The sequence below is a fragment of the Gracilinanus agilis genome, chromosome 4 (assembly GCF_016433145.1).
Source record: "Gracilinanus agilis isolate LMUSP501 chromosome 4, AgileGrace, whole genome shotgun sequence".
Lineage (NCBI taxonomy): Eukaryota > Metazoa > Chordata > Mammalia > Didelphimorphia > Didelphidae > Gracilinanus > Gracilinanus agilis.
Window position 1 is genome coordinate 151,392,197 of NC_058133.1, and position 22,356 is coordinate 151,414,552.

The 22,356-nt window shown below is 37.2% G+C and overlaps 1 protein-coding gene across 1 annotated transcript in view; it reads left to right on the forward strand.

Moving 5' to 3' along the window:
* Window positions 1-22,356, forward strand: part of B3GALNT2 (beta-1,3-N-acetylgalactosaminyltransferase 2) — a 52,446-nt gene that overhangs the window by 22,795 nt on the left and 7,295 nt on the right. Inside the window, exons 5-8 of the mRNA XM_044675903.1 lie at window positions 106-201; window positions 13,781-13,891; window positions 15,768-15,846; window positions 21,107-21,290. Of these exons, the coding sequence (XP_044531838.1) occupies window positions 106-201; window positions 13,781-13,891; window positions 15,768-15,846; window positions 21,107-21,290 (470 nt within the window). The remainder of the gene's footprint in view (window positions 1-105; window positions 202-13,780; window positions 13,892-15,767; window positions 15,847-21,106; window positions 21,291-22,356) is intronic.

A 22,356-nucleotide genomic window follows, 5' to 3' on the forward strand; every position in this document is an offset into this window, starting at 1 on the left:
TTATGTCTTTATATTACTTTATATATAGCAAGTATGAAAAGTGAGTTATTTTCTCCCCTGACTTTTAATAATCCTTTTATTTCTCCTGACTCTCTCTGCACACAGGAAGCTCTCCTTAGTGCTCGTTTCAGTCCCCCAAGCTGTGGAGTACAAGTCAACAGACTGTGGTACAAACCAGTGGAGCAGTTCATTTTGCCAGAGGTATGGGGTGGAAAGAGAGTGCTGAAGCATTGGTTTACATAGGCCAGGAGGGGTGAAGCTGCTATACATTTTTTTTTGAGTTGGAAATTTTTATTTAATTAATTAATTTAGAATATTTTTTACATAGTTACAAGATTCGTGCTCTTTTCTTTCCTTACCTTCCCCCTTCCCCCTCCTGTGGCCGACGCACAATTCCACTGGGTTTTACATGTGTCATTGATCAAGACCTATTTTCATATTATTGATATTTTCATTAGGGTGATCATTTAGAGTGAGTATCCCCAATCATATCCCCATCAACCCGTGTGATCAGGCAGTTGTTTTTTTCTTCTGTGTTTCTACTCTCAGAGTTCTTCCTCTGAATGTGGATAGTGTTCTTTCTCATTAGTCCTTAAGAATTGTCCTGGATCACTGCATTGCTGCTAGTAGAGAAGTCTATTACATTCAGTTGTACCACAGTGTATCAGCCTCTGTGCATAATGTTCTCCTGGTTCTGCTCCTTTCACTCTGCATCAGTTCCTGGGGATTGTTCCAGTTCACATGGAATTCTTCCAGTTCATTATTCCTTTGAACTTTAAAGGGGAAAATTATGTTTGGTTGTACTGAATATTAAAAAGGGTTGGTCGCCAGGAATTAAATAAATATCAATTCCAAAATAATTTTTTAGCAATTTATTTATAACATATAGGAGAGAGTGAAAGTAGAGAAAAGGATAGGGTAACTAACCTAACACGGTTAAGTAATTTGCTCCTGCCCCTGGGTCAACCCAGGCAGGGCTAATTAATCCTCAACCAGAGATGCCTCAGCCTTGAGCCAATGGCTGAGGGCCCAGGGATTAATAAAGGCTTCAGTCACAAAGGCTTTTTTTTAAAAGGAGAGACCTTTCAGGAAAAATCCAGGAAGAGTCAGTCTTTCTCACTCACCACGTGGTAGTTCAAAAGGAGAGATTTAAGAACAGTCTCACCAAATCTAAGGTCTCAGGTCCAGCAAGCAAAGTCTCCAACTCCAACTCTGAAGAATGAACAAGAACTGACTCACAGGAAGTTGTAACTCCCTTTTTAAGGCGTTTATTTGCATACTTCCTGTGCCTTCCTCTACTTTATGTGTACCAATGACAACAAAGGCTTTACTTAGGACTGCCCAGGGGGCAGTCAGTCAATTCTGATTCGTCACTCTTGCACATGAAGGTTACGGACCTCCCCACTTGAGAATTAAGTGGGGTGTTTATACTTTTGGTGATTAGATCTAAAAATAGGCAGGGTAGGATTAATTCCATCATCACAAAGCACACTAGTATTCCATCACCAACAAATACCATAATTTGTTTAGCCATTCCCTAATTAAAGGGCATACCCTCATTTTCCAATTTTTTGTCACCACAAAGAGCACAGCTATAAATATTTTTGTACAAGTCTCTTTTCTTATTATCTCTTTGGGGATATAACCCCAGCAGTTGTATGGCTGGATCAAAAGGCAGACCTTCTTTTAAAGCCCTTTGAGCATGATTCCAAATTGCCATCCAGAATGGTTGGATCAATTCACAACTCCACCAGTAATGCATTAATGTCCCAATTTTACTGCATCCCTTCCAATATTTATTACTTTCCTTTGCTGTCATGTTAGTCACTCTGCTAAGTGTGAGGTGGTACCTCAGAATTGCTTTGATTTGCATTTCTCTAATTATAAGAGATTTAAAACACTTTTTCATGTGCTTATTGATAGTTTTGATTTCCTTATCTGAGAATTGCCTATTCATGTCCCTTGCCCATTTATCAATTGGGGAAATGGCTTTATTTTTTTGTATAATTGATTTAGCTCCTTATAAATTTGAGTAATTAGACCTTTGTCAGAGGTTTTTGTTATAAAGATTTTTTCCCATTTTGTTGCTTCCCTTCTAATTTTGGTTGCATTGGATTTATTTGTACAAAAATCTTTTAATTTAATGTAATCAAAATTATTTATTGTACATTTTGTAATTTTTTCTAACTCTTGCTTGGTCTTAAAATCTTTCCTTTCCCAAAGATTTGACACGTATACTATTCTGTGTTCACCTAATTTACTTAGAGTTTCCTTCTTTATATTCAAGTCATCCACCCATTCTCAGTTTATCTTGGCATTGGGTATGAGATGTTGATCTAAATCTAATCTCTCCCATACTGTTTTCCAATATTCCCAGAAGTTTTTGTTAAATAGTGGATTTTTATCCCAAAATCTGGGATCTTTGGATTTATCATAGACTGTCTTATTGAGGTCACTTACTCCAAGTCTATTCCACTGATCCTCCCTTCTGTCTCTTAGCCAGTACCATATTGTTTTGATGTCCACTACTTTATAGTACAGTTTAAGATATGGTACTGCTAGGCCACCTTCCTTCACATTTTTTTTTTCATTATTTCCTTTGATATTCTTGATCTTTTGTTCTTCCAAATGAACTCTGTTATATTATTTTTCTAATTCAGTAAAAAAAGTTTCTTGATAGTTTGATAGGTATGGCACTACATAAGTAAATTAATTTGGGTAGGATTGTCATTTTTATTATGTTAGCTCATCCTACCCATGAGCAACTGATGTTTTTCCAATTGTTTAGATCTAGTTTTAATTGTGTAGAAAGTGTTTTGTAGTTGTGTTTGTATAATTCCTGTGTTTGTCTTGGAAGATAGATTGCTAAGTATTTTATATTGTCTAGGGCAATGATGGGCAAACTACTGCGGGCGGGCCAGATGCGGCCCCCTGAAATGTTCTATCTGGCCATGCGACATTATTCCTAATCTGACGAATACAATGAGTAGGATATAATACAATGAAACTTCAAAAGAGTTGCTTTATAAAGAGACTGACAGATGAGCATTTCCTTTCCTTTGGCGCCCTCTTTAAAAAGTTTGCCCATCACTGGATTAGGGCGATTTATAAATGGAATTTCTCTTTCTAACTCTTGCTGCTGAGATGTGTTGGAAATTTATAGAAATGCTGATGACTTGCTTGCGTTTATTTTGTATCCTGCAACTTTGCTGAAGTTGTTGCTTATTTCCACTAGCTTTTTAGTTGATTCTCTAGGATTCTTTAATCCTAGAAAAAAAGTAGACCATCATATCATCTGCAAAGAGTGATAACTTGGTCTCTTCATTGCCTGTTTTTATACCTTCAATTTCTTTTTCTTCTCTATTTGCTACTGCTAGTATTTCTAGTACAATGTTAAATAATAGAGGTGATAATGGGCATCTTTGTTTCACTCCTGATCTTATTGGGAAGACTTTTAATTTATCCCCATTGCAGATGATGCTTGCTGATAGTTTTAAATATATACTGTTTATTATTTTTAGGAAAGGCCCTTCTATTCCTATGCTTTCTAGAGTTTTCAATAGGAATGGTTGCTGTATTTTGTCAAAGGCTTTTTCTGCATCTATTGAGATAATCATGTGATTTTTGTTGTTTTGCTTGTTGATATGATCAATTATGTGGATGCTTTTTTCTAATATTGAACCATCCTTGCATTCCTGGTATAAATCCCACCTGATCATAATGAATAACCCTCTTTATCACTTGCTGGAATCTTTTTGCTAGTATTCTATTTAAGATTTTTGCATCTATGTTCATTAAGGAGATTGGTCTGTAGTTTTCTTTCTCTGTTTTTGACCTGCCTGACTTTGGAATCAATACCATATTTGTGTCATAAAAGTAATTTGGTAGAACTCCTTCTTTGCTTATTATGTCAAATAGTTTGTATAGTATTTGTATAGTATAGTATTAGTATAGTTCTTTGAAGGTTTGATAGAATTCACTTGTGAATCCATCAGGCCCTGGGGATTTTTTCTTAGGGAGTTCTTTGATGGTTTGTTCAATTTCTTTTTCTGATATCAGATTAATTTAAGCATTCTATTTCTTCCACTGTTAATCTAGGCAGTCTATATTTTTGTAAATATTCATACATATCACTTAGATTGCCATATAACTGGGCAAAATATTTTTTAATGATTGCCTTAATTTCCTCTTTATTAGAGGTGAGGTCTCCCTTTTCATCTTTGATACTGTTAATTTGGTTTTCTTTTTTTTATTGGATTAACCAGTACTTTTATCTATTTTATTTGTTTTTTCAAAGTACCAGCTTCTAGTCTTATTTATTAATTCAATAGTTCTTTTACTTTCAATTTTATTAATTTCTCCCTTAATTTTTAGGATTTCTAATTTAGTTTTCATCTAGGGATTTTTAATTTGTTCATTGTCTAGTTTTTAATTTGCATGCCAAATTCATTGACCTCTTCCCACCCTAATTTGTAAAGATATGCACTCAAGGATATAATTTCCCCCTGAGTACTGCTTTATCTGCATCCTATAGATTTTGGTATGATGTCTCATCACTGTAATTCTCTTAAGTGAAATTATTAATTGTTTCTATGATTTGTTCTTTAACTGATTTTGGAGAATCATATTATTTAATTTCCAGTTAATTTTTGGTTTGCCTCTCCATGTACCCTTGCTAATTATTATTTTATTGCATTATGATCTGAAAAGTTTGCATTTATTATTTCTGTTGTTTCACATTTGTTTGCCATGTTTTTATGCCCTAGTACGTGGTCAGTCTTTGTGAATGTACCATGTACTGCTGAAAAGAAGGTGTATTCCTTTTTGTCCCTATTTATTTTTCTCCATATATCTATTTATTCCAATTTTTCTAAGATTTCATTCACATCTCTTGCCTCTTTCTTATTTATTTTTTGGTTTGATTTATCGAGATCTGATAAAAGAAGGTTCAAGTCTCCCACTAGTATAGTTTTACTCTCTATTTCCTCCTTCACCTCCACTAGTTTTGCCTTTAGAAATTTGGATGCTATACTAATTGGTGCATACATGTTGAGTACTGATATTTCCTCATTGTCTATACTGCCTTTTATCAGGGTGTAATTACCTTCCCTAGCTCTTTTAACTAGATCTGTTTTTACTTTGACTTTGTCAGATATCATGATTACAACTCCTGCCTTCTTTTTTTCGGTTGATGCCCAATAGATTTTGTTTCAGCCTTTTACTTTTACCCTGTGTTTGTCTATATGCCTCATGTGTGTTTATCGTAGACAACATATGGTAGAATTTTGGTTTCTAATCTCCTCTGCTATTTGCTTCCGTTTTATGGGTGAGTTCATCCCATTCACATTCAGAGTTATAATTTCTACCTGTGTATTCCCCAACATTTTGATTTCTTCTCCTTGTCCTGCCTTTCTTGCATTGTTTCCTTCTACACCAGTGTTTTGTTTTTAATCAGTCCCCCTAATCCCCACCCTTATTTTACTTCCCTTTCTCCCCCATCCCTTCTTATTCTCCTCTTATTTTTAAGCTACCACACACACACACACACACACACACACACACACACACACACACACACACACACACACACTCTCCCTCCCTACTAATGCTTCCCTCCCCACCTATCCTTTTGTTACTCTTCTATTTCTCTATATGGCACAAATCAGTTCTCTGCTCCAATGGATCTGATTGTGCTTCCCTCTTTGAGTCAATTTGAATGCACATAAGAATTAAGTATTTCCTGTCTCAAATCTCTTTACCCTTCCAGTGTATTGATCTTCTCCCCCACTCCCACCATTTACCCCATTTTGTCTCTTTTCCCATTTCTCTTAATATTATCCTCTTTTTTTACCTCTAGTTTTATATATATATTTACATGTAAATATATATATCTTGATATTTTATCCTATACGGTTTATCATTGTTCCCTCTAAGTATACTTCTTCTAGCTACCATGATGATAAAAAATTTTAAGAGTTACAAATAACATCTTTTCTTATTGGAATACAAATCATTTGAACTTATTGGGTCCCTTAAAAAATTTTTGGATTTTTTTTCCCCTCTCTTAATTACCTTTTGGTGATTCTCTTGAGTTCTGAGTTTGGACATCAGATTTTCTGTTTAAATCCGGTCTTTTCTTTATGAATGCTTGGAAGTCTTCTATTTTATTAAGTGACCATGCTTTCCCCTGCAAGAATATAGTCAGTTTTTCTGGGTAGTTGATTCTTGGTTGTAGACCCAGCTCCCTTGCTTTCTGGAATAAAATATTCCATGCCTTTTGGTCCTTCAGTGTAGATGCAGCTAGAAACTGTGTTATCCTAACTTTGGTTCCATGGTATCTGAATGACTTCTTTTTAGCAGCTTGTAATATTTTTTCTGTGATCTGGTAGTTCTTGAATTTGGCTATAGCATTCCTGGGTATTGTCAGTTGGGAATTAAATGTAGGAGGTGATCTGTGGATTCTTTCAATTTTCACTTGTCCCTCTTGTTCAAGAATGTTGGTGCAGTTTTCTTGGATAATTTCCTGCAGGATGATGTGCAGGCTTTTCCTTTTGTCATGATCTTTGGGTAGTCCAATAATTCTTAAATGATCTCTCCTTGATGTTTTCAAATCTGAGGTTCTGTCAATAAGCTATTTCATATTTTCCTCAATTTTTTCATTCTCTTGATTTTGTTTTACAGATTCTTGCTGTCTTGTGAAATCATTTGCTTCTAGTTGTTAGATTCTAGTTTTTAAAGACTGAATTTCATCCCTGGCTTTTTGGTCATCCTTCTCCTTCTGGTCTGATTTTCTTTGTAGGTCATCTTTCACCTTCTTTGCCTCATTTTCAAGCTGGTCATTCTTGGCTTTCAAGACACTATTTTCTTGTTTTAGTTCATGTATTTGCTTTTTCCAGTTGTCTTCAGCCTCTCTTAATTGTTTTTCGAATTGTATTTTGAGTTCTTCCAAAGTCTTTGTCCCATTCGCTGGAGTTTTTGTGTTTTTTCTTGGTGTTCCTTGGTCCTCCTCTGTTCCATTTGCTCTTTGTTCTTTACCTGAATAGAAGCTGTCAATTGTAATTTCTTTTCTCTTTTTCTGTTGTTTACTTATATTTTTTCCCCTCTTTTTCCCATGTAATTGGCTGTAATCTTGCTCCTCTAATTACTTGCTGGATCTGTGGATGTGTAGGTGCTTACAACTACTTTTTATGCAGTCTATGGGGGAGGGGTGTTGGAGCTTCCCTACCTTCTGAAAACTTCTTATCTGCCTTATTGATAAGATTAAGTCAGAGTGGAGTTGATCTGCAGAGCTGAATGTTCCTTGAGATCAAAACTCTGAGAAAGGGGGGGAGGGGGGACAAGATGGAGTGTTTTGACTGCGACTAGGCTGCCCTCTCTGCACTTCTCCTCCAGCTGCCTCCCTGCCATCTATGCTCAATGCCCTCAGCCCAGCACAGCTGCACCAGCAAGCCACTCCCTCCAGACTAGAGCCCCTACCCGCCCAGAGATTCTAGGAACTGCTGGAGACTCAGAACAGTAGGTGGGGGAGGGGTCCTGGGATCTTCCCTCTTCCTTTCCCTTGAACCTGACAGTTCAAGAATTCAGGCTTTCTTTGGCATACCTTTTAAATCATATCCAGCAGGAGAATCCCCTTTGCCAATTTGGCCCTCTGTCCCCCCAAAGCACTTTGTCCTTGATTTGGTGTGGAAGGACCTTCAGAAGTCTGGAGTTTTGCTGCGTCTAAACCTACATCTTCCCAGAATCCTCTGAAGCTGCTATGTATTGATCTAGCTTGGGGTCAAAAGCTTCTTGAGTAGCATTCATTTTCAAGGTTGGAGAGTGCTTCTAGCTGTCTCACTCTTACCAGGCTTCTTTATCAGGGTAGTAAAAGTAGAACTCAGTTGTAAATTTTTGAGAGTTCCAGAAATATCAGTGAAATTGGTAAGACATTAAGTCCTTGTAGTATCAGGCACTGTAATTAAAGATGTGTAGCCTGGAGTTAGGTTGTTTTTCATGTATCAGGAGTTAGTCTTATACAGAAAAGAACTAATGAGGCAACTGTGAATATATGTAAGCTCCATGCTGCTGACTGGTATAGATTTCATTCTGCTCAAGGGAGAAGAGGGGAGCAGGAGCAGTGTTCTGGTTCAGTCAAGATCCTTTCTTAATAGCTTGTAAACTTCTGACATTGTGCTGTTCTGCTTGACAAATAGAGACCTTAACCCAGGCTAGGGTTAAAATCCTATAGCAATAATCTCTTCTCTTTCCTACCAATCGAGATCCCTCCTAAAACACTCTGACATTTGGCCTGTGAGCTGATTTGTGAAGTTACTGCACTTATACAAGCTGAAGTATTCTAGCTTCTCAGTTCACTGCAGTGATGAGCAAGGGTAGGGGAATCTGTGTAGCAGCTCTTCTTTGAGTGACCTGGACAGTGACCCCCTCAGAAAGGAATGGAGGAAGAAAGCAACTATCAGTTCTTCATTACCCACTAGACAAAGAACTATCCCCCAAGGTTTTCATCAGCCTTACAAAATGGATGAAAATAATTTCTCAACACGCAAAAATTGCCTTCCCCTTACCAACATTAAAGATAATGCATCTGGCAGTTAGTGTCAGTGCCAGTGTTGCAGGTGGCATTTTTTATTATACAAGTGCTTAACCAATAGCCTAAAAACTAGTTTTGGCCTAATTTTTTTAGGTCTAAATCTAATGAACTTAAGCAGATTTTAAGTATGCCAAGAAATACTATTGCTCTTAAAAATAGTTTCTTATCAAAAATCCACTTATTCTTATTGAAACTAAACTGTAGTGTGCTAAATTTTCAATATGAATTCTTGCTTTGCCATATCAAACTTATTAGCACAAAAGAAGAATGGTCATGAGCAGTTTTGCATGGATTGAGTCAGCAGAGAGTGAATGACTGAGAGACAGGCTACTTTCTTCCATATAAGAGAATACAGTAGATGATTGTCTATAATTTTATTCCCTCCTGGAGTATTCACTTAATAGCTTGCCAGAGTAGTTTGTCAGCAGTACAGCTTGTCAAGTAAGCAGATCTCTTGAGATGTTTTCATTGTGTAACTCATTGAGGCATAAATCTCAGTATGGGGTCAAAGAATTAAATGAAAGCTACACCTCTTGAAATATTGCTTAGTCTAATTTCATGTTTCCTCAGCATAAAAATGAAAACTAATTTCAGTATAAAAAAATTAGACTGTTTTGGTTCACCTGAATTAACTAGCAATTTATTTTATATTTATCATCATATATCCTTATTCTTGCTGAGTTGTTAAAATTCCGTAATAATAATCTCTTCCCACCTCTACTCTACCTTTCCTTGTCAGTTAAAAAAATATATTTTGTTTTGATGCAACAGTCTATCTGCCATTAGAAAACCCATTCCCTGTGAAATGGCTTATCTTTTTCTTAAGAAAGTGTCTTAAATGTGACAGAATATTTATATTAACTGTTGCTTTCTCTTTCTAATAAGTATTCTCAATGGGTCTTTATTTTTAAAATATTAGACTTTGTAAATGTTGTACTTCTGAGTTTAGAATTCTGTTACAAAATAGAATGAAGACCATGGGTTATGTGTTTGCTTCTTCCTAAAATGTTTATATTGTTTTTCATAAAATAAAATTATTTTCTAAGAATTGTGAATACATAGTATAAAACAACAAGAACAAACTAGCCATTAGTTTGGCACTTGGCCTTTTATAGAGTAGCTGCTTTGAAAATGCTTATTTTCATTAATTATGGTGGATTTTTTTAAGTAGAAAAATTTCAAATTAGCTTTTATTTTTATTTATTTTTTTACAACCTTTACCTTCCACCTTAGAACCAATAAATACATATTGGTTCCAAGGCAGAAGAGTGCTAAGGGCTAGGCAAAGGGGGTTAAGTGACTTGCTCAGGGTCACATAGCTAGGAAGTGTCTGAGATCAGATTTGAATCCAGGACCTCCTCTTTCTAGGCTGGCTCTCAATCCACTGAGCTACCCAGCTGCCCTCTGTTTATAGTTTTTAACCTCATCTGTAGAATTATTTGTTGCAATGCTTGAGTTTATAGAATGACTTTATTCATAGATATTTGTGCCTTTTATAGATTCTCTAATTTAAAAATAATAGAGAAGATATTTCACAGAAATCAAATTAAACTAAGATTCACTTCAGTCCATCACACATTTAACAATCTTATCCATCCATTGCCATCTAGGGAAACCCAGAAATAACCATGCCTCTAACCCTCCTTCCATCTTCCCCCCATGAGTCTAGAAAATAGCAAACCTACCTAGTGTAGAGTTAGAACCACCTTTAAGCAATCACTTATTGACTTAGAATTATGTGCAGAATTAAGCTAGTCACTTTTGTCAGCTTGATTATTAACTTTTTTAAAAGAGATGGATGAGAGAAATAGTGAGGACTGACAATTGACATTTAATGCAGATAAATTAGATCCAGAAGAACCAACAACTGTAAAGGTACTGGGGCTATTTAGTTTAAGGTTGACTATATAATAACCATCTTGAGGTCATTGGTCAGTGGCCAAGCATAGAGTAACAAAGAGACATAGAAACTCAAACGGGTCCTGTCTTCAAGGAATTCATGTTATGATAGAGGGAGACTCCAGGTAAATCCTAGGGACATCCAAGATCAGAGCAGATAGAATTATCTGAGAAGGAAAGTTTGGGGGAAGGAAGAAGAGTGTGGAAAAGCCTCCTACTGTAATGCAAGGTGGCTAACAGAAACTTTTTGCTTCTGTAATTTCTAACGGTCACAAAAAGTCAGTTAAACATCTTAGAATCTTCAGAAAGTCCGTTAGGACTTGAAGCTATAAATAGAGGTGAAGTTCCAACTGACGGGGCTTTTGCCTTCTGGCTTTCGCTGTGGCTGGAGGCTTTTGCTTTGGCTTAGCCTGTTAGTTGCAGCCTTTCAGCTTGGTTTTGCTTCAGCCTTGGCCTGTGCTTATCTTGTCTTGGGGAAATTTAAATCTATCTCATTTCTCTGGACCTCTCCCTGATCTCTCCATCCATATCCCTCCCCTTCCCCTGAATTTCCTGTGGGTCCTGGGTGGAAAGGAGAGCTTGGTGATTGAACATTGTGGGTTTTAGTTTCTATAGACAAGTAGAGTATCCTCAAATAAGTTACCTCTAGTTTTAGTGATTTAATAAGGACTTTACTTAAAAGGCAGTCAAATCTCCTGACTGGGAGAACAGGCTTTCTCAGTCTAAACTTCTCCTGTGGCCCATCCCCCACCCTCACCCCTTTCCCTAGCAGCAGTTAGAAAAACCCTGAACCCCTCTCTCCTTCTGACTGACCCTGGTATTAATAAATCCCCTTGTTACCTATTCAAACCCTTCGGTGAATCATTGTGTCGAAAATTGAGGCAAGGGCTAAAGAGGGAAGGAATCATTTTCTTTTATTTCTTGAGAGAACTGGGGGCATCCATCTTGGCAGGAAGTACATACCCAAGACTTCCTCTAGCCATCAGTTTGACTGGCAGGGAGGGGCCCTCTCAACTCCTCCCTCAAGAGACTTTAGAAACTAACAAGAGAAACCCTCCAGCCAAAACCTAAACATTTCTTACTGACCTTAATTTCCTCCCTGTATCCTCTGTCTCAAGCCTCTGGGAATAAAACTGTTTGAGCTGCCCTCTCCTACATATCCCATTTCCTTTATCTCCTATATACCTTCCCTTACCTTCTTTCCTCCTCCAGTCACCTTATAATCACCTATACCCCCATTATCCTTCCTCACACCCAAATTGCCTTCGTTGACCCACTCAGATTACTTTATTTACCTCTTGATAACACTACCCCCCAGAGGAAGCAAGATTTGAACTGATTCTTGAAGGAAACCAGAGAAACTAAGGCTGAAAGAAGACAGGAACACTTTCTGAGCCTGGGGAATAGTCAAGATAAAAACAGAAAGATGGAATTGTATCTGTGAGGAACAGGAGGTTGGCCAGTGTTGTTCTGTCACAGTGTGGAATGGAATGAAGTGTAGGAAGACTGGAAAGGGTAGGAAGGGACCCACTTGTGAAGAGCTTTATTGCCCAGAGGAGGACTTTCTGTTTGATCCTAGAGGTGACAAGGAACCGGGGGAGTTCATGGATCACACTGACATTTTAGGAAGGTCTCGTAGGCTTCAGGTTGGGGGGTGGGTGAAAGTGAGGAGAGACTTGAGGCTTGTAGACAAGCTGGAGAAGTGGTAAAGTGAAGGTGGGGGTGTACATGAGGGATGTTGTGAAGATGTTGAGACATTCGTGAGTAAGAGTGAAGAGTTGAGGATGACACCTCAGGTTTCAGGCTTGGCGACTAGAAGCACAGTGCCCTTGACAAGAAGAGGAAACTTGAGAAAAGGGGAGAGCTTAGGAGAAAAGGGGGAAGTGTTTTGGGGAGGGGTTGGACAATTTGAGATACCCACAAGACATCCACTTTGAGATGTTCAAAAGGCAGTGTGAGTGATATTCTAGAGTTCTGAAGAGAGATGAGAACTGGATATACAGTTCTAGGGATTTTTAGTGTAGCAATCATTGAATGAACCTCTGAGAGCCAAAAAAAGAAAAGGATCCAAGACAGAGCTCTGGGATACATGGGGGAAGAACCAACCAGAGAAACTGAGAAGAAAGGATCAGACAGGAACAGGAGAACTAAGAGAGGGAAGTATCATGAAAACCTAACAAAGAGACAGCGTGCAGGAGGAGGTGATCAATAGCATCAAGTACTGTAGAGTTCAAGAAAGATGATGGCTGAAAAACTCCATTAGATCTGGAAATTAATAGGTAATTAATAATTTTGGGGAAAGCATTTTCAGTTGAATAAGATTAGAAGCCAGATTCCAGAAGGCTTATATAAGAGGAGAGGAGGTGCAGGCATCTATTAGTGATGGCTTTCCCAAGAAGTTTAACCAAAAAGGAGAGGAAAGATCTCATGGAGATGATCATATCAAGTGAGGTTTATTTTTCATTTTTTTTAGAATAGAGGGAGATATAGGTGTATTTATAGGCAGCTTGGAAGGAGCAAGTAGTGAAGGAGAGATTGAAGATTAGAAATAGAATAGGGGGGCAGCTGAGTGGCTCAGTGGATTAAGAGCCAGGCCTAGAGATGGGAGGTCCTGGGTTCAAATCTGGACTCAGACATTTCCCAGCTGTCTGACCCTGGGCAAGTAACTTAACCCCCATTGCCTAGCCCTTACCACTCTTCTGCCTTGGAGCCAATACACAGTATTGACTCCAAGATGGAAGGTAAGGGTTTAAAAAAAAAAATGAAATAGAATAGGGATGACAGTGATCTGAAGACTTGAGAGAGACTGGAATAAAGAGTGCATCTAGAAGGGCCAGCACTTTATCAGAGACAGGAATGGAAGAGGGCAAAGATGTCCAAATGGTGAGAGATGAGGAAGCTTCCTGGTAATTGGGCCTTAGTTTTTTCATTGACATATGAAATCTTCAGTGGAGAGAGTAAGAATAGAGTGTCGTCTCTTAAAAATATAATAGCTGAGTTCTATAAAGATCTTTAATCATCCAAAAGAAGTACTGGTAAGGAAATGTCTAAAACATGTTTGGAAAATTGAAATGTAACATGGTTAAAGTAAAAAATAAAAGTGACATTTGGAAGGATGAATTTCAGGCTTTTGGAAAATTTACACAGTACATTATCTTTAACAGAGTTCTTTCTTTTGATTTGATGAAACCTTGCTTATTTAAAGTCATGTCACCGTTATTCTTTTTAGAATAACTTTTCTTTTTAAAGTTTAATCTAGATGTTTATTCTTTCTTTTAAAAAAATCAACAACAGAGCTTTGAAGGCACAATTGTGTGGGAGAGCCAGGATCTTCAAGGCCTCGTGTCTAGGAATCTTCACAAAGTAACAGTGAATGATGGAGGGGGAGTTCTTAGAATCATTACAGTAAGTCATAATTTCTAAATTTGCAGGGCAGAATTTTAGAGAAGTTCCAAGTTATCATAATGACTAATTATTCATTTCCCTTTTTGCCCAAATCCTTTCACTAGGAGCTAGTATTCTGTGTTAGGACATGTCTGTTAATAGATATGTATTTAGGGATCACTAGAGCATAAAGACCTGAAAGGCTGAAAACATAGCTGTCATACATTACTTCATAAATTCTAGCATAATGATATATATTAACTTAGTGTAAAATGTCTTCATGTTAGTGAATTCTCTGAGTGGAAAATTTCTCTATTTCCCAAAGTTTTTCAAGAGAGAACTCTTTATGAACCCTAACTAATTGCTGTCCAAAATCTTCATTTTCTGTCTTACCAGACTTAGTTATATTTCATTGAAATACCACTTGACAGGAAAATCTAAATGAAGACTGCATGTGTGCTTTAATTTAATTTGGCATTACTAAAGGAATTTGGGGATTTGGGATTTTGACAGATTTAATAAATGAAAAACTCCCATTTTCTTTAATCTTACTAAGTGTGGGATTTTGAAGAGTGAATGATAAATCAAGAAAGCTTTAAAATATGCAGTTCCTCAGAGGATCTATGACTTAAACAAAGAAAGGACCAGAAGTCCTAAGAGTTTTCCAAAGGCACTTAGAGGTTAAGTGCCTTGCCCAGAGTCATACAGCTAGTAATTATCAGAAGTAGAATTTGAACCAAGTTTTCCTTTCAGGGAAACTCCTTGTTGCCAAATATTTGCACCACTTATCTCTGAATTCTGCTCCCTTGGCAGGGCATTGTTCCAGTAATTGAAGGGATCAATAATTGATGATATAGAAAGCTGAATCCAGAGTCACTATGCCCTTTCAAAAACAGTAGCCAATAAGTCCTAGACAAAGTTTTAAGTTTTTAGTGTAGTCAAGAAATTCAACCATTTCTGTGACTGTAATATTTGAATCTCTTAATATCAATTTTCTGAGTCATTTCTTCAGCAATCACTCTTCCTTAGCATTTTTGTGGTAAAACAAGGTTATCAACAGTCGCACTGAACACTGGCAGCAGGCCAGCTTTAAGTCATTGTTTCTAGCAACACTTCTTGCAGAAAGACCTTTTGGAAAGAAAGATGATGACAGGATAACAGTGGGGTGAGCTGAAATTAGGTGAGCAGAAGGGCTATACAGATACAGAGAAACACAGTTTTAGATGCTGAAACCTAAACAGAATTAGCAGAGACCAGACTGATGTGAAACAGGCAGTTCAAAATGCACCCTGGCATTGGACAGGTGAAGGTTAAATCTGTAAATTGTTATGGGTAATTGCCATTTATCTACTGTGTAGAGAGGGCTGCTGGGGGCCTGTTTGTCAGTAGTTTTTAATGTACTGTCATGTTAATAATTGTACTTAGAGCCATGTTTAAACTACACTGGTACAGACTGTTTAGAAGATAGTCTGAACTATGAACATGTCTTATATTCTAACTTGGTGGGAATCTTCATTTTAAGAGAAAACAAAAGAAAGTCTTAAGTTACTAAAAATACAAAAAAAAAGATGGTATGGGGCAAAAGCTAAAATGACATTCAGTTCTGGATTTTGGCAATAGCAAAAGCAAGAAAAAATGACTATGTAAGGTGGCCCTGAGGACTTAGGAGGAACTAAGGGTACCTCAGTGAGGTGTTGTACTCTAATTAGATAAAGAGACATAAAAGTACAGTATCTCATAGCGATAATAATTCATTTTGGTACCTTCATGATCTCAAACAAATGTTTGCTCTGAAGAAATATTCTGATTTTTGCCAGATCCTTTTAAAATGTAGATAGTTCTCTATAATGAAACATACTGAGTGTTTCATTCTTATCTTTATTCAATTCTTTTCTAGGCTGGTGAGGGAGCATTGCCTTATGAATTCATGGAAGGTGTAGAGGGAGTAGCAGGAGGCTTTATTTATACAATTCAGGGTAAGTTTACAGGCCAAATGAAAATGTCTACTGAACTTCTTGGGGCTAACTCACACCACCTAAAGTTAAAAAGCAGTTTTTTTAAATGAGAGAAAAGCCTTTTAGGACTGATAAATCTTTGCCACTGGCTTATCTTTTCAGCAGGAATGAAGATGGAACAACATTTTTAAAAGCTTGAATATCTCTTGTGCTAGTTTGAAGGGGGCAGTTAATGGATGGAAACGCACTTCTCTCCTGACACAGCTTTTAGGGCACTATACCTGCCTTTGGATTAGGCCAGTGGAACACTGAGGCTTAGCAACTCCCATGCATCTCCTTTGAGTCTTCTCTCCCTGCAGTGTAGATTACAAGTTTTGGAACTGACCTTGGAGAGCTCAGGGACCAAGAGTGTTATAGCTCAGAAGTTTCTCTGAGACATTATATGAAGGAAAATTTTGTCAGCTTTTGGGATGTTTGGACTTTTTTTTTAAGGGATTGGTATGTGAATACATACCTATGTCCTTAGTAATAGCTAAGAAAGAAAGAATAGTACCAGTATATTTACTCCTACCTGAGTGCCACTGATGGAGCAAGGGCTACTCAGTGATGACCACAGTTCTCAAGGTCTCCAGGACAGATGCAGCTGCCACCCTCTCAGTCAGGGTGATCCCTTCTGAAGATCATGAGGCCACTGTTTCAGCAATGACTATAGATCAGAGAAGAACTGAGAAAAGTGCAGTGTCAGGTGGGGGTCTGACACCCATCTTCCCAAGGCCATTCATGCTTCCAGCCTTTGTTGTAAGGAATTTATGTTCTGACTGGATGAAACAAAGCATGACCTATACAGACCTGTCTGCTAAGCTCTCATCCAGGGTTTTTGCCATTAGTCAAAAGTAAGAGTCTTATAGACATGTTTTCTTAAGCTTCCTGTGTTACCTCTGTAGTATTCCCAGGAGGAACTAGATGGGGAAAGGTATAATAATCCCAGTGTGACATGAGTAAACTGAGCGATTAAAGAACTTCCCCATGTTTTACATCAATAGTAAAGCAGGATTTAAGATTTGATTTAATCCCAACACAATGTTCTTTCCAGTACACAATACTGCTAAGGAAAGAAGAAGCCCTCTTATTTAAATCATCCAGAAGAGGCTAGCTAGAATAGCTTTGGAGTAAAACTATTGAGGAAATTGAAGAGTTTTCCTAAAGCACTTGCCACAGAAAGGACACATAGATAGTGTAACAAATACAATTAACATAGAAGGATATATTTAAAAATATTAGGATTTTATTGTAATCCATATTGGTAATTAAGCCATGTGCCTAATAAGAGCTAATTCAAATGCTGCGCCATCACCTCTGCCCACCTGGCTTGTTCAGCAGGAAAGAGAGAGTACCAATCCCAATCTCCCTATTTAAGCTTCTGTTCCCGTTGGCTTACATCACCACATAAAACAGGGAGCCAGTTGAATCATGGGAAATGTAATTTATAAGAGATCTAAATGTCCACAGGAAGTTTAGACCAGGGACCTCAAAATAAGTTCAAGGACCCCCAAATTTCCAACATCACAGTAGAAGAAGATACTGTCCAAGGCCCTTCTATGCGGTCCTAAATTTCTGATTCCATTTCCCTGTCTGTAGCAGCTTCCTTTCTGGGGGCCCTGATACCTCTAAATATGGAAGCTCCATGTCTTTTAATCTCTGTGGGAATGAAACATCTAAACAGATTCGTTTGTCCTTTTCACTATACTCTTAAAATGTATGAAGATGACTTAGTGGTCACATAAGAGACTCCTCCTATTCTGTTGCTTTCCAATTTGTTTATAGCTTAGTTTAAAAATTTTAGTTTTGATTTTTTTTTAAGGGAAAAGGAAGGGGAAGAATGTTCTTTAGGAAGATCTGACTTCCCAGGAATCCTTTTACTCTTTGCCCTTGACTTCTGGCACTGGGCTCTATTGCACACAAGGGTAATATCTGCTGTATCATGGAGGGAAGGAAAAAAAGTTATTTGTATTTTACACACTGGATATTTTTCTTTGAGGAGTAAAATTACTCTGGCTTTAGGGTGAAGGAATAAATACCAATTTATTTAGTTGATGATAAAGCAGATTGAGGTCTGTATTAAATTTTGTTTTACTAGCCTAAGAGTAAGCTATTGCAATTATTGCCTTGCTTTGTCATTTTCCCCAAATAATTTTGCAATAGGATATCTGGCCTTTGAATTATGTTTATTCAGCCTTATAAATGCTGATCCTTGGATATAGAAAACCCACAGGATAAAGGGAGATTAGGAAATTTTGAAGGAAAATAGAGGGAATTGCTTGTTTTAAAAAATACTAAAACTATTGCTTGTATTCTAATGAGTTTTGATACAAGCCAGAATAGCATTGGGCTTCTGTAGCTTAAGGGTATGTGGCTTTTTTGGTGTTTGGGATTTGTAGATTTTAGGGCAGCAATATTTCTTCTCAGAGGTCAGCACCTTACTTAAGGAGCAGGATAAAAATTAATCCAATATTGCACATATCACCCTTTCTAGCAATTTTTGGCTGCCACTATTATTCTCAAGATATGTATTCTCCTATTCCAGTCTTTTCATTGCAAGTCACTTCTGCCAAACTGGACTGCAGTCAAGTCTGTGGCAAGGCAAGGTTTTTGCCTTAACTACTAACTTTTCTCCTATCACCAGGAAATTATATTAACATCAAAATTTTCTTATGCAACCTTCCCCACTCCCATTCATTTGCTCTTCAGCTTCAGAGTTCCACAGAACAGTTAGGGAAATACTTCTTTAAGAAAACAAGATATTTGGGGGCAGCTGGGTAGCTCAGTGGATTGAGAGTCAGGCCTAGAGACGGGAGGTCCTTGGTTCAAATCTGGCCTCAGACACTTCACAGCTGTGTGACCCTGGGCAAGTCACTTGACCCCCATTGCCCACCTTTACCACTCTTCCACCAAGGAAGTGTATTGACACAGAAGTTAAGGGTTTAAAAAAACAAAAAAAGAAAAAGAAAACAAGATATTTATCCTAGATAGGAGGAGTTTGTTCAGCATAAAAAAATTCTTCACCATCAAAGTTGTAGGAATAGCAATCTACCCAAATGCAGTTGATTTTTTAAATAAAATTTACACTTAGTTTTTCCAGCACGCCTGTAATGTGCAAAGTGAGCCATAGATTTTAGTGAAAGTAAATTAGCATCTTCTTAAGGAGTCTTCCCTTGAGATTTGGCAAATAGATTAGCCAAGACAATTAATAGCTAAAGCAAGGGAGCAGTGTACAAAACGAATTCATAAAAATCATCAGCATGTCTATAAAAAACTGTTTTTTTTTAAATAGCAAAGTTACTAACAAGAAATTCCATTACCAAAAAAAGCCCTGCAAAATACATAAAATACTTGAAGTTAAGGGGCAGCTGGGTAGCTCAGTGGAGTGAGAGTCGGGCCTAGAGACAGGAGGTCCTAGGTTCAAACCTGGCCTCAGCCACTTCCCAGCTGTGTGACCCTGGGCAGGTCACTTGACCCCCATTGCCCACCCTTACCACTCTTCCACCTATGAGACAATACACCAAAAGTACAAGGGTTTAAAAAATATATATAAAAAAAAAATACTTCAAGTTAACCTGCCAGCACACATGTAGAAAGTACACAAAAACAATTACAAAACACTATAGAAATAAGGGAAACTTAAACGAGTGGAGAGAGAACCAATGCTCATGGTTGAACCACACCAAAATTTAATAAAAATAGCAATACTATGGAAAATAATGTACAGATTTAATATTGCACCAAACAACTAAAGAAGGAAGAGGACATTTTACTGAACTAGAAAAAATAAGTAAATTCATTTGGAGGAACAAAAGAATCTAGCATCACAAGGAAGATAATGAGAATAATGAAAGGAGTATAGCATTACCACACCTCAAACTATATTATAAAGTAGTAGTAATTGATGTGTTTGGTACTTGTTTTAAAGGAGGGATTGATAAATCAGTGAAACAGACTAATTAAGCAAGAATTACTGAAAATAGCCTGAGTGTTTGATAAACCTAAGTACACAACTTACTGGGAAAAGTACCCCCCATTTAAATGAGTTGTTGGGAAAACTGGAAAAATAGTTTGGGAGAAATTAGGTTTAGGCTGACATAAATGACACCAAGCTCAAAATAGTTACATTATATAAAGGATTTAAAAAAAGAATTTAGAACGTAAGAACTTATTTTTTTAAACACCCTCTCTAAACCTCCTTTTAGTTTTTAGAGTTTTAATATCTCTGTTATGACTTTATTTTTTTATTACTTTTATTTTCTCTCCTAAAAACTTGTATAGTTTATCTTCACATTTTAGTTAAAAGGTCAAAGAAATGGTCATAGATCACAAAATTTGAGTTGAAAGATCAGTTAGCCCAACTTCTTCATTTTATAGTCAAGAAAAGATCCAGAACCCAAACTTCCTGACTCCTAGTCTAGTATACTTTGTGCTATTGGACATTTTCCAAGAATTGAAAACAAAATTAACTTCACATTTTCTTGATATGCTATGAAATGATTGGTAAGAATTTGAGATATATAAAACCTAGGGGTAAAGAATTGCCCCTCTGAATTAGTGGGCTGAACTTGAGAATCAGGAAGACTTAAACTAAATAATTTAGCTATGTGATGTTTTTATATACTTCTTAATCCTAAATGTTCTCTGTAGTAAAAATGGGAGTAGTATCTATCGTAGAGGGTTATTTTGAGAAAAGAACTTTGTAATGGTCAGGGAGATGGCAGGAGGGATCACCAGCCCTAGAGTCAGGAAAACCTGAGTTCAAACTTGGCCTCAGTTACTTACTAGCTATGTGACTCTGGACAAGTCAGGTAGAGGTTAAATCTCTGTTTACCTCAATTTTCTTGATTATAAAATGGAGTTCATAAGGGTTGTTGTGAGGATCAGATAAGATAATAATTGTAAAGTGTTTAGAACAGAGCCTGGCATAGAGCAGGAACTTAATAATGTTAGCTGTTAATATTAGTAAACTATAATACCGTATATAAATGTGAACCATTATTATTAGTCATTAGGTTTTTGTTTTTTTAAACCCTTACCTTATGTATTATTTCCAAGGCAGAAGATCTATAATTAGGGTTAAGTGACTTGCCCAGGCTCACAGCTAGGAATTATCTGAGGACAGATTTGAACCCAGGACTTCCCTTCTCCAGACCTGACTCTATCCACTGAGCCACCTAGCTGCCCCTAGTCAGTAGCTTTTGTATTAAGTCTCTTGCACTTTGTCATTCCTCCTTTTCAGAAGGTGACACCCTTTTACAAAACCTTCAAACTCGCCCAGAAAGGTTTATTGATCATATCAATAACCTCCATAAGGAGGACGCCTTACTGAAGAAAGAGAGCAACACCTTTGATGACATCGTTTTTGTGGACATTGTTGACACCTACCGAAATGTTCCTGCAAAATTACTGAACTTCTATAGGTGGTAGGTTGTAATATTTTTTGGTTGGGTTTTATCTGACTCTTCTGGTTGTGTAGAAAAATTTTACCTATTCCCAGAGACTGACACCATGGACATTTGGGATATAAACTAATTTTGCCTCAGTTTTTGTTAAGGATTGCCATTCCAGGATGCTGCCAGTTATTCAGGTAGCAGATCAGTTATTAACGTACTGGAACTTAACAAAGCAAAAAATTAATATGCTTCTGAAGAGATTCTCACCAGCACAAGTCAGCCATTGGCATAATCAGTGAGGCAAGTGTTTGCCTCCACATAAAAGTCAGTGAAGTGAAGTTAAAAAGGGTCACATTTTAGTTGTTTAGATGACTGCCTTGAAATAGTGAATTATTTTGCTACTCGCCTCTAATCTTGCCCCAAAGGATCTTAGTCTGTTGTACTTTCTTGCCTTAACATGGAAAAAAGCATTGGACTTAAAACTAGAGAATCTATTTGTCTTTGCTGTCATGATCTATTTTAATTCTGTCCCTCCACCATTAAAATATTTCATATTTAGATTCAGTATTCTTAACAACCTAGTCATGTTAATAGCTTTCTGTATTTACCAGTGCTTTCTTAAAATTCATTTGTTATTCCCGCTCACTTAGGATTCCTTAGTCAGCTGGCACTTATCCCAGTATTTTAACTATTGGCACCAAATACAGCTCTGTTGTCCACTAGTTAACCATGTAAGTGCCTGCTCTGAACCTGTGATTGGTATTCAGATCCCAACTCTTTTCTTTTCAGAAACCCTCATCCTAAACTTTTATTCCTTTTCCCTTCATCGAGCTCCAAATGTCTTTCTTTTTGTTCTCTTAACTTTTCCCATTCCCCTGGGCCTTAAGCCTTTACTATCTGACCTAGAGAACAAAAATACTTGCAATAAAGACACATTTTGTATAGGTTACAGTCTGCTCATCAAAGATGGTAGGACAATTGAATGTATCTTCAGACTTAGGAAAGGGTCAGAGACTCGGGTATGACTGAGCATAGGGAATCTGGGGGATGGCTGTGATCCAAGTGGGCAACTGCAAGACTCAGGAATTGACTTTTT